Source organism: Bombina bombina, chromosome 3 (genome assembly GCF_027579735.1).
Source record: "Bombina bombina isolate aBomBom1 chromosome 3, aBomBom1.pri, whole genome shotgun sequence".
In the NCBI taxonomy this organism is placed as follows: domain Eukaryota; kingdom Metazoa; phylum Chordata; class Amphibia; order Anura; family Bombinatoridae; genus Bombina; species Bombina bombina.
Genome location: NC_069501.1, coordinates 505,720,925 through 505,733,549, shown reverse-complemented (window position 1 = coordinate 505,733,549; position 12,625 = coordinate 505,720,925). Strand labels below are relative to the sequence as shown.

Below are 12,625 nucleotides of genomic sequence, written 5' to 3'. Positions count from 1 at the left end.
ATTCAACCTGCCTACCAGAGAGGAAGAGACTGAAAGGGAAAAATCTGGACATCAAATTTTTAAAATAAAATTCAGAAAGATAAGAACTTCTGTAATGTTCACCATATGGGAGTAGAGAATTACAGTCATTTAAAGGCATTTTATATCTTTTGCATATTGAGAACATAAACACTGACATTATAAAAAAAATATTTTTGGACAATCTAATGTAGATTCAAAAAGTACAATAAAAAAAATAACCAATACTTTTGACATTAAAAAAAATCAAATGGTATCATACTTAAAGGGACATTAAACACTAAATACATGCTAGATAGAATGATACATTTAAAGAAAAGATTAGTCCATGAGTAACATGTAGATGTATTTTTTAAAGTTTCATTAGTTGTGTAAAAAGTGACAAAATAAGTGTAAAGTTTTAGTGTCTATAAAACACTGGGAGCTGCCATGTTGTAACTTGCGTTACCTTCTCTGCTGTGGCCAATTAGAGACAGTTATAAATAGGTCACTAGAGTGTGCAGCCAATGGTTGTGCTGGATTTAACAGTGTTTTGCACTTCCATTTTTAACAGGAACTGAAAAGCTCACAATTTCAGAATGGAATTACAGGCAAAGAGGACAAAATAAATGATGAAAGTATATTGCAGTTTTTTTATTATATACAATTTATCATTTTATATTACCATCTCAAAGTGTTTAATATCCCTTTAAGGCATTCTATTTACTTTAAACACTAATTTTCAAATTTCTTGTAGTAAGTTAACAACGCAATAGACATTATTTAAATACAAAGACCTGAATTTAGTAAAAGAAAGGCTTTTTTATGCTTTTCGGTAAATTAATTTTACTGGATGTAAAAAAAAAAAAAACACTTTTTTTTACTTGTCAAATATGAATGACAGGCTGACAACATTTCAGAGACATACCTGTTGAGTAGAGAAAGATGGCATTACAAAAGTGTTTGCCATTTGCGTCATAGCTGACCCTGCGGGTGGTGCTGAATTGTTGACGGTCACAAAAGGCTGGCTGGCATTAACAGGTCTTGATAAAGCAGGAACTGACTGCAATATATGCAACTGATTCAGAGCAGTGGGCATAGACATTGGAAACCCACTAAAAGTTGGTATAGGTGGTGATGAAATCTGAACCAACACATCTGTACTGACAGCTGGCCCTCCTCTCTGTTTAGAAGAAAATGCATTAAAATCACTAATGATCTCGTCTTTAAAAAAGTAATGAACTAAAAACAAACAAAACAAAAAAACTTTAAAATAGCAAAGTAAAAAAAACACAAATATTAATACATTTGAATATAAATATAATTCCAGCAGGATTGTATAAAATATGCAATATCCAAACTTACAAAACCCTCTATCCAAACTGCTTGGGATCAAAACTGGTTCGGATTTCAGAAAAGTCAGAATTTCTGAATATTTGTTTATTTGTATCTGTAAAATGGGACAACTTGGAGAGGGGATGGCGCCATGTTTAAACAGCAATATCTTATGTCATTTACATAGTATTTACATGTCAAAACACAGCTTACACATGCAAACTAAAGGGAGTTTATGCCCTTTTTAACACTTTTATATACATAGTACCCTCAGAAAGGTAGTACAGTACTGTAATCAGAAAGGCTACATTTAGACACCAATCAGAAAGTGCTACCAAGGTTCTGAACCAAAAATGGTCAGACTCCTATGCTGGTATTCTTGCTTTTTCAAATAAAAATATCAAGAGAACGAAGAAAAAATGATAATAGGAGTACATTTAAAAGTTGATTAAAATTGCATGCTCTGAATCATGAAAGTTTAATTTTGACTAGACAATTCCTTTAATTGTACATCTGCCATATGAACATGGCATCCATATCATAACACTTATTTAATATAACCTATTCCATTCCAAAGTAATTCTACCGCTCAGTTGTTTATCACCCTGCAAATCTTCTATTAGTAGTAATGATTGTCATTGTAGTATGGAAACTCCACCATAAAATAAATTAAATTCACATAAACTGTCTGTTTTAACTATTATTTCTGCTAACATTCTGGCAGCCTATTGTTAATCAACTTAGTTTTAGTTGGCAGTCTGTCAACACTAAAAAAGTAATATTGTTTTTTTATGAAAATTTTAATTTGTGGTCTATATTTTAGAATGTTCTTGTCTTAAACAGTACTTGGGTAGAACGAAAAGAACCCTAAAAAGGAGAATTACTGAATATTTAAGAAACATATCAGGAGATATTTCTCATGGGGTTTAACATCACTTTAAATTCCATAACCGCGACTATAAAGGCCTTAAATGTAAAGGGACAGTCTACACCAGAATTTGTATTGTTTTAAAAGATAAACTCTTTATTACCTATTCCCTAGTTTTGCATAATCAACACAGTAATATTAATACACTTCTTACTTCTGTGATTATCTTGTATCTAAGCCTCTGCAAACTTTATTTTGGACTAGACTGTCCCTTTAAGGCCACTGAACAAGTATCTTTAGATGAGCGAAGAGGAAACAGATTCTGGATCCACACTTTACAAACATTAGAGCCTTAGGGTATGAACCGTGAGGTTGAAATACAAGCGTTTCTAATAGAGTAATTTACTACTAAAAACATAGGGAATGACCATTAAAAAAAAAATAAAAAAAAAAATAAAAAAAATGTATAAATATAAAATAATGGTCAAAGAAAGGATGCTGAGTGAACCAAGGAATGGTGAGCACCGCTTCCTCTAACGCACACACCTTTTTCCAGCGCACAATAATTTTAAAAGTGCGTACAGGAATTTGCTCATGGATTATTTTATTTTATTGCAATATATTTTTTTATTCCTTCAGGGTGGTACGGCAGAGTGTAGTGCTACTCAATGTGCGCTATACTTAGAGCAGCAATTCATTGGGTGTAGCTCTATTTAATGAGCATTACACATATTTAGGGCAGGGCATTTAGGAGAAGTTTGTACCAAAGGAACTAAGAACTGCAGGCAACATCCACTGACTGTAACTTTAGACTGACACATGGCAAAAAATGTAAGTAGCTTGTAGAATAAAAATTCCAATGATTATAGCTGTTATTACTGACAAGGCAAAGTCAATTTTTAAAGATCTTAAGAAAAAATGGTGGAGATGATACATTTTTAGGTACTAAGGGTTCATGCAATGTAAAAGTCGCAGTAAGAGCCGCGGTGTGAAATTAACTGGGGAGGCACAGTGCAGATTTTGAGGCTGCTGCAGCATTTCTTGCAGAGTTTAAAGCCATTGTACAGGAAGGTGATTATCCTCCTGAGCTACTTTTTAATGTTGAAGAAATTGCCATCAAGAACCTTCATGCCCATGATGGGCAGTCTGCACCAGGTTTCAAGCCCGGGCCGCAAAAGATAGGCTAACACTTCTGCTAGGATCAAATGTCTCTGGCACTTTAAAATTAAAACCAATATTGGTGTACCATTCCCAGACACTTGTGCTCTCAAGGGCTTAAAACAAAGATAGGTTGCCAGTCTACTGGCTTGGGTTACACAAGAAGTCTTTTTGGATTGGTACTCCAATTATTTTTGCCCCACTGTGCTTCGCTTTTGTTACCATTTTTCTCTTAGTTAATGCCTCTGGCCATCCTGTAAACTTTGATGCAGTTAGAACACATCTGAATGTCCATGTTGTTTACATGCCACCAAACACCACATCAGCTTTGCAACCTTTGGTCCAAGGGGTTGTAGCAACATTCAAAACGTATTACCTCTGTCAAACCTGAACAGAAATGGTGAAAGTTTTTGACAGATCAGATACAACTATAAAAGACTAGTTCTAAAGCCTGCCCGGTCAAGCCCCTGCCACACCTGCTCCCGCCCACCCTTTCTGCTGTCTGATTCTCACTGACTGATCCTTCGTTACGGTGTCAAAGGCCACGTATGTTTGACCTCGCACAGTCACTACGGCGCATGACAGCTTTGGACAAACATACCTGGCCTTTTATTATATAGGATTAGTGGTGATCATTCAAGATTTTGAAGAGCATTAATAACATTAATGCAGCTTGGGAGAAAGTCACAGTCAACTGTTTAAATTAAAGGGACAGTCTAGTCAAAATTAAACTTTCATGATTCAGATAGGGCATGCAATTTTAAACAACTTTTCAATTTACTTTTATCATAAAATTTGCTTTGTTCCCTTGGTGGTATTTTTGAAAAGCTAAACCTAGCTAGGCTTAAACTGATTTCTAAACCGTTGAAAACCACCTCTTAGTTTAGAGCATTTTGAATTTTTTTCACAGTTAGACATTACTAGTTCATGTGTGTCATATAGATAACATTGTGCTCATTCCCGGGGAGTTATTTAGGAGTCTGTCAAAAGCATTGAGATAAGGGGCAGTCTGCAGAGGCTTAGATACAAGGTAATCACAGAGGTAAAAAGTATATTATAACTGTGTTGGTTATGCATAACTGGGGAATAGGTAATAAAGGGATTATCTATCTTTTCAAATAATGAAAATTCTGGTGTAGATTGTCCCTTTAAGTGTGGTGCAAACTTTTACCAGAATTAATGCACAACTTTAACAAGAGTAGAGCCATAGGAAAACATTGTTGAAGAAGTAAGTAGGCTGGCACAAGAAGCTGGGTTGAGTGAGGTAACAACTAATGATTTATCAAAGCTATTGGATAGCCATGACTAGCATCTTTCCAATGAAGACTTGGAAGAATTGGCTGAAGAACTAAGCAAGCAGAATTAGGAGGAAAAAGGATTAAGTGGAAGAGGTTCCTCTCAAATTTATGGAAAAAAAAAGATCTGCAGCGTATCCTTACAGTCATGGAAACCCTCCCTGATGAGCTCTGTGAAATTGACGATGACCGGCAGAGAAAATGCTACAATGAAAAAGAGCATAATGTCATCAATTGGCCCTTACTCAGATTCTCCAAGAGAAAAAAGGCAATATAGACAGTCAACACTGCATTCTTTCTTTAAAAGAAGGGACACTCCTCAATCAGAAGAGTAGTACATTTTTGTATTATGCCACTGTTCTCTTAGTTTGTGCTTTAACATCTCCATTTTTTTCTAAAAGCTTAATTCTTTTGTCACTAAACATAGCTCATGCTTCTGTTGTCAACACATAGACCTTACTGCTTTGTTTGTAGAAACAAATCAATTTCTTCCACTGTTGTCAATGCAGAGACCTTACTTAGGTATAAACATAAAACCTGCAAGCTGAAAGGATGGCCTATGAAAACCTTCAAATGTTCTACCTAAAGAATCCTTAAAAGAGGAACTATCCTCTAAAGGCCTGACCAAATTGGAAATAGCTGTGTCTATCTTAGGAACTGTTTCCCAGATCTCTTAATTAACAGAAGGAAGAGGAAATATAGATTTAAATTTTGTAGATGGAACAAAAGAAATATGGTTTTTGCCATCACTTAGAAATAATTTCAAAACACTGAATCAGGAACAGGAAAAAAAGAAGGCTGCTTAGGAGCCGTCTTAAAGAAAATGATCAAATCTCTTAACAGGTTGCTTGACTAGGAAAATCCTCTACCTCTAAAGCAATTAAAACTTCCTGCAATAAATCATTAATACGCTCAACCCTGAAATGAAAAGACACATCCTCTGCCACAACAGCAGGCTTTCCTTACAATAAGAGTCCTCAGAGTCAGATACACCCCTATCATTAATGGCTAACAGAATGGCCAACCCTAAGGGAAGTCCCTGATGAGCTAAAGGCCAAAGAAGGACCACCTTCAATTCCTTGCAAATGTCTGTGCTTAATAGTTGGAGGCAAGCAAACTAAAACTTCACTAATTGCAGAGAGAATATAAACCTTGGGGACATTGTACACTAGATTTTTCTTTGAATAAACGTTTTGTAGATTATCCATTTATATAGCCCATCTGTGTTTTTGTAACAATCTATAGTTGTGCTTATTTTTTTTATTTTATTCTTTTTATTGTGATTTAAAAAATTAATAACAGTTATATAGAATATTCATTACAGTTCCGCCATGATAATGATAAACATTTGTATATAGTATTTGGATTTCAGAATTTGCCAACTGCTGGTAACATTCAGGTAAAATCACAATTAGTTTTGCTTATTTTTTAATTTTTTTTAATAACATTGTGCTGATTTTCAGACTCCTAACAAAGCCCCTAATTATTAGACTGAAGCCTACAGATTCCTGCTGCTTCTGTTTGTGTAGTCTGTCTTTTCAGATACTGGGGAGTGTCTGCTCTTCCTGCTTTCCAAGCCCCTTTCACTGGGTGTCCCTGCCTAACCTTATCAACAGTGCTAAACTGGGAGCTTCCAAGTAAGTTTTTAAAAGGTTTTATACTGGATTATTAGATCTGTATCCGTGCATATTCTTCTTTATAGTAGTGTATATTACATGCAGTTATATTAAAATTGGTGTACACTGTTCCTTTAAGTTTTGGAGGAAGTTCAGATGAACTCTCCTGGGACCCCTTCAAATGCTGAAGCACAGTAAAACACTTTTTAGGGCTAGCAATAGATTCAGCAAACGAGGTACAAAGCTGAACCAGGGAACACAGCTGGGTAACCTTACAAAGCAAATACAAACTAAAAGGGGTTAAAGTAACAGAGGATCCCCCTTCTAGATGATCAGCTGATGGACCAGAGGTCTGAGCTGCAATAGCTAGCTCCATAGTACCAGTAAGGAAATATCTGAAGTGTCTGAGATAGACTGAAGCAAATAAGCAGTATAAAGCATGCAAATAGTTACCTCCGAAGGGCAGAAAAGACACAAAGTCAAACTGATTAACTCTTAAAAAGGTAAACAGTATAAAAAAACACAGGAACAGGAAAGGATTATCACAGAAAAGGTGCACTAAAATGGTTAACCCAAGGTGAACGCTAAAGCTAAGAACCCGAAGAACACAAGAAGATACCTAGCACAGGTGAAGGAAAATAAACTGTGTATAGCACAGAAGACACTTCTGATCATGCTAAGCCGATGAGCAAATCTTAAAGCAACAATATCCGTAAAAGTGCTACAAGCTACTAAAAAGGAAATTTATGCTTACCTGATGAGTTTTTTTCTTTTTTGATACAACAAGTCCACAGATTTCATCCTTACTTGTGGAATATCGCTTCCTGGTCAGCAGGAGGAGGCAAAGAGCACCACAGCAAAGCTGTATAAATAGCTCCTCCCTTCCCTCCCAACCCAGTCATTCAACTGAAGATAGGAAGAGAAAGGAAAAGCCAAGGTGCAGAGGTGTCTGAAGTTTAACAAAAATATAATAACCTGTCTCAAAAGAACAGGGCGGTACGTGGACTCGTCGTATCGAAAAATAAATAAATTTATCAGGTAAGCATAAATTTCCTTTTCTTTTTCAAGATACGACGCGTCCACGGATTTCATCCTTACTTGTGGGATACAATACCAAAGCTATAGTACATGGATGAAACGGGAGGGACAAGACAGGGAACCTAACCGGAAGGTACCATTGCATGAAGAACTCTCCTCCCCAAAACAGCCTCATTTGAGGCAAAGGTATCAAATTTGAAAATTGTTCAACAGAAGCATCATTTGTGAATGTCCAAGAGAAAGCCAAAGCCCTAGTGGAATGAGCCGTAAGTCTTTCAGGAGACTGCTATCCAGCGGTCACATATGCAAAACAGATGGAACTCTTAGCCATAAAGGAAGAGAGGTAGCCGTAGCTTTCTGACCCCTACAGTTCCCAGAAAAAAACACAAACAAAGAAGGTGAGTGACGAAAATCCTTAGTAGCTTGCAAGTAGAACGTTAAAGCACGGACCACACCTATATTATGGAACAAACGTTCCTTCCGAGAAGAAAGGATAAGGACACAACGATGGAACCACAGTTCCTGATTAATGCGCTAAACTGAAACAACCCTAGGAAGAAACCCAGGTTTAGTACACAACACCACCTTATCCGCAAAAAAAATAAGATAAGGAGAATTATATAGTAATGCTGAAAGCTCTGATACCCTTCGAGCAGAAAAGATAGCAACTAAAAATAAAACTTTCCAAGTTAATTCTCTATCTATGGAATGCATAGGTTCAAACAGAACCCCTTGACTCTAAGAACTAAATGCAAACTCAAAGGAGGAGTAATAGGTCTAAATACAGGCCCTATTCTAGTCAGAGCCTGACAAAAGGAGTGTACACCCAGAACAACTGCCAGACATTTGTCTAACAGAATAGACCAAACAGAAATCTGTCCCTTTAGGGAACTAGCGGATAACCCCTTCTCCAATTCTTCTTGGAGAAAAGACAAAAGTCTAGGAATCCTTATCCTACTCCATTAGTAACCCTAGGATTCACACCAATAAAAACATATTATGGTAAAACATTCTAGTAACAGGCTTACATGACTAAATTAAGGAATCTATGACCGATTCAAAGAAACCTCGCTTGCATAGATCAAACGTCCAATCCCCAAACAATCAGCTTCATAGAAACTAGATTAGGGTGAAGAAGGAACCCTGAAAAAGATTCCTTCCCAACGGAAAAGTCCAAAGTTATCGAAATGACATGGTCAGCAGCTTAGTATACCAAAATGATGCGAAACCACACAGAGCGAGGAGAAGCACCAATGCCTTCTCCTATTAGATCAGAACAAACCCCTGGCAAAAAAAAGCAAACGGGGGAAAAAGAGAACCTAGGCTAAAAGCCGAAAACTAGGCAGTCTGACAAGATGCCAGGAAATCCAACTCTGGCCGACCCCATTTGAGAATCAGGAAGGAGATACCCCCATGATGGAGATCCCACCCTCCCGCATGAAAAAGACTGTCTACTCAGAAAATCCGCTTCCCAAGTGACCACCACTGGGATATGGAATGTTGACAGATAGCAAGAATGATACTGGGCCGAAGTCAACTGAGGCCAGAACAGAAAAGACTTGAAGCTCGTTCTTAGTTGTTGGAAAACGAAGAACAGACTCCGCAGGAGTCCTCACTCTGCTAAAACACGGACCCTGGGACAGGTGATCCAGAGACAACCACCATAGAAAAGAGTCCCTTGTCTCCTGCTTCAGACATAAATGAGGAGATAAGTTTGCAAAATCCCCATTCCATTGCCTGAGTATGCTCACTGAGGTAGAACGAACAAACACAAATTCAAGTGTCACCAGGCGCTGCCCATTCCATCAACCCCTGAAGGATGACAGGATGAATGGACCTCACCGGGGATTGAATCCTGCAACCCTTGGGTTTTCACAGAGCTCAGCCACAGTGCCTTAGCATGCTGAGCTATCTCCAGTCCGTCACCATCAGCCCGCCACTATGTACTGAGTCACTGAAGGCCGAGAAGTGGGCTGAAGGCCCAGACCCTTAATGATAGACCTTTATTTCCTGACCTCAGTCAGAAAGATCCGAATTGATGTGGAATCTGTCATGATTCCCCAAAAAGCTACCCTTGTGTTTGAGACAAAGGACACCTTCCCAAAGTCATCCACCCGTGAGCTCACGGGAATAACAATACCATGTCTGTGGAAATCTTGCCTGCTGTAAGAAAGACGCCTGGACTAGGATATTAGCCAGAGAGGGCGCCATTGCAATGCCCCGTAAGAACTCGGAACTGTGGCAAGACCGAAAGGAAAGACCACGAACGGAAATGTTTGTCCATATAAGGGCAAACCCAAGAACCCAAGACAAATCTTGCGAACGGCACAGGAAGGTACTTGACCCTTAAACCACCGGTTGACCTAAATTGACCCTCTAGAATCAAGGGAAAAATGGTCCATATCCGGTACCAATATTATAACTGGAACAATCACTCCCAGAGCTTAAGAGGTCTCCTACGCAGCGTAAGGATGTCTCTCCCTTTGTCTGAACCTTAGACAATCAATAAGGCAGAAACTGCCTCTGAGAGGAAAACATTCAAGCTCGACCCAAACTAGAGCGAAAACGGAAAGCCGGCCCCCCGGACCAGAACATGTTCCCCATGCTGTCTTTGATACAACAGCAGGCTATGCTTTCACCAAAATCTTAGTCATAGAACACATAGGCATAAAAACAAGGCTCTAACCATAAGGTACCAAGAGCTGGAGCAGATTTACCTACGCTCCCAGTTTGATAACTGGAAGGGAAGAAAGTGAAATAAAAGAATTGACCAATATGCCGCCACACCAGTGACGGCAGCAAAGTATACAGATAGTTGCCATTGTAAACCCTGGTGTGTGTCCCATAACTAAATTTAGCCCCTGAAGACTATCTTCTAAGGGTATAGAAGCTCACGTAGTGATCGGAACTACTCCTTCTCCTCCAAGGAATGTCATCCAGCCTCTTAGCTGATACGGCTATGGGAAACAGTCTTGTAAATATAAAGAACACCCAAGGCACCAATCCCATCTGAAAAGGAAATTCCCAGTAACATGGAGAAACCGTTAGAATAGCAATTCTTCCAGCAATGTTAAATCCTTATGTAAAAACATACAATGCATCATAATCCCGAGTGGAGTGTGAAGGACACGCAGGACACTGCGTGCAGGCCCTAAAATTTCTATTGAAATACTATAGGAGAAATTTGTGGCCATTGGTTAACAGACTCCCAAACAGCAATCGCTGAAAAGGGAATAGGTTCAAAAGAAAAAACAAATTTGAACATAGGACGATGCTGTTCCTTTAATTCTGAGAGAGAATTAACTCCATGCTTGAGTGCGTTAGTTCATCCTTTATGACTGAGGATGACACAAACAAAGAAAACCGCTGAAATTCATTTAATATAATACATACAGAACAAGAGGTTACTGTCTCTTTAAATCGTAGAGAAACTCATTATTGTGAGAGTTTGTACCATCCAACGTCCCAAAGGATGATTGAACAAACCAAACAGCCGCAATTCTTTTAATAAAATTTACACCGAAAAAATGTTACTGTCTCTTTAAATTTAAAAGGAATGTTTTATTTCTGTTGTGCAGAAAACAATCCAATAACAAGATATAAACTGCTGCAACTAGACATCACTATTTACATCAAAAGCAAAGTCATTGCAAAGAACCGCAGAGCATTGCCTGTGGGTCATAAAGAAGTTTGGGCAACATGTAGAATATTGTGGCATGGATTGACCTGTGTCAGACTCCTAACAGCCACCGCTTTAGAAGGAGCATTTACAATAAAATTAAACACAGGAAAATATGTTACTGTCACTTTAAATTGTAAAAAAGGTTAACATTATTCCTTTACATTAGCTGCAGAAAATAATAAAAATTAATAAAAATTAGTAAAAATTAGCAGCTGAAGTCAGGTTGGAACTCACAACCTTGGGAATGGGGAGCAGTGTACCTGGCCACTGGACCACAGGACCCCCATACTTTGTTTAAATAAACTTGCAAGGTATCCATACCCCTCAGTAGGAAACTGCTAATGTACCTCTCCGAGCAGTAAGTTCCCTAACAGGAACCCCACCGCAACAGGGAGAACATAGACTACAGTTTAAAAGAACGTTTTACTTCCCAAATAAGCCTATAACACGTGAAAGTACATCTCTGTGGATCCAACCTATACTGATCCACATAGAAATAAGGGAAACAGACACCGAAAGCGCGCAGAGCCTCTCTACTATATTGTTTTGCAACACAGCAGAGAAAGCATCTGGCGTCCATTGAAGGAATGTTAAAAAGGCGTGCAAACCATGGCGCTTATCTTAGCTCTGCCCATAGTGGGCGTATCAGATAAATTTCCCTGGCCGCTAAGAAATGTGAATGGAGCAGTCTGAGAACCTCATGGCCACTATGAAAAGTAAATAAATTCCCCAGTCAGTTCGCAATGCCATACAAGTAGTTTTCTCACATATGGCATGAACGGGGAAGTAAATCTCCTAGTCGGCTGTCATCTTGTACAATAAGCCATAGGGAACGAGACATACTTGTTAAAGTAAAACAAACCTCCCCATCGGGCGTTTATTCAAATAAGCCCCTCGGGAGTGAGTCCATGAAGTAATATGAATTACACTACCGCACCAGTGACGGCTAAAGAGTGAAGCAAATGTATGAGAGATTTCTCAATAGAGACAGGTACACCAGCTCCAACCCTCAGGATTTAACATGTTACAAAACAACACACTGCATGTTCAATAAAATACACCTCCCTGTCGGCTGATAGTTCTCTAACATAAGCTGTTGGGAGCCAAGACACGTGTATAACATGTAAAAACGCCCTGTAATACATTGAATTATACTACCGTTCATGTTAAAGCAGGGACATGAAACATCATAATTCCTCATGACATCTCGTATTAGTAAAAGAGGATAACCTTCTGGACTGCAAACTTCAGTAATGTAAGCTCTTGAAAGCAGTACTGAAGGAAGTAAATGTTGCTTTGGAGATCGCAGAAAACTGCCCAATAACTTAACCTCCTGTGTACACATAGGGATAAAGTTATGTAATGTCTCCAAGTAATAAGGGAAGTACACATAAAAATCTAATTCCCCACTTATCATACAGTCTATTCTGAGTTAATTTTATGTCCCAGAATAATAAAGAACTGCACTTGCCTCTATGCTGAGCGCATGACCGGTCTCACAGGATCAAGAGGTCTTCTCCCTCCTGCAGTTCTGTGGACACATAAAGGGCCTTAGTTAATATCTGCTAAGACCATCATCTGAAGGGCAGCACTCAGTATGGGAGGCGCAGTGAGAATTTAATCCCACCAGTTCCCA

The 12,625-nt window shown here is 38.5% G+C and overlaps 1 protein-coding gene across 6 annotated transcripts in view; it reads right to left on the bottom strand.

Annotated features, from left to right (window-relative positions):
- Positions 1-12,625, bottom strand: part of SYNRG (synergin gamma) — a 402,787-nt gene that overhangs the window by 269,378 nt on the left and 120,784 nt on the right. For all 6 annotated transcript variants that reach the window (XM_053706889.1, XM_053706890.1, XM_053706891.1 and 3 more), the window contains one exon: positions 926-1,180. In XM_053706889.1, coding sequence (XP_053562864.1) covers positions 926-1,180 — 255 coding nt within the window. The remainder of the gene's footprint in view (positions 1-925; positions 1,181-12,625) is intronic.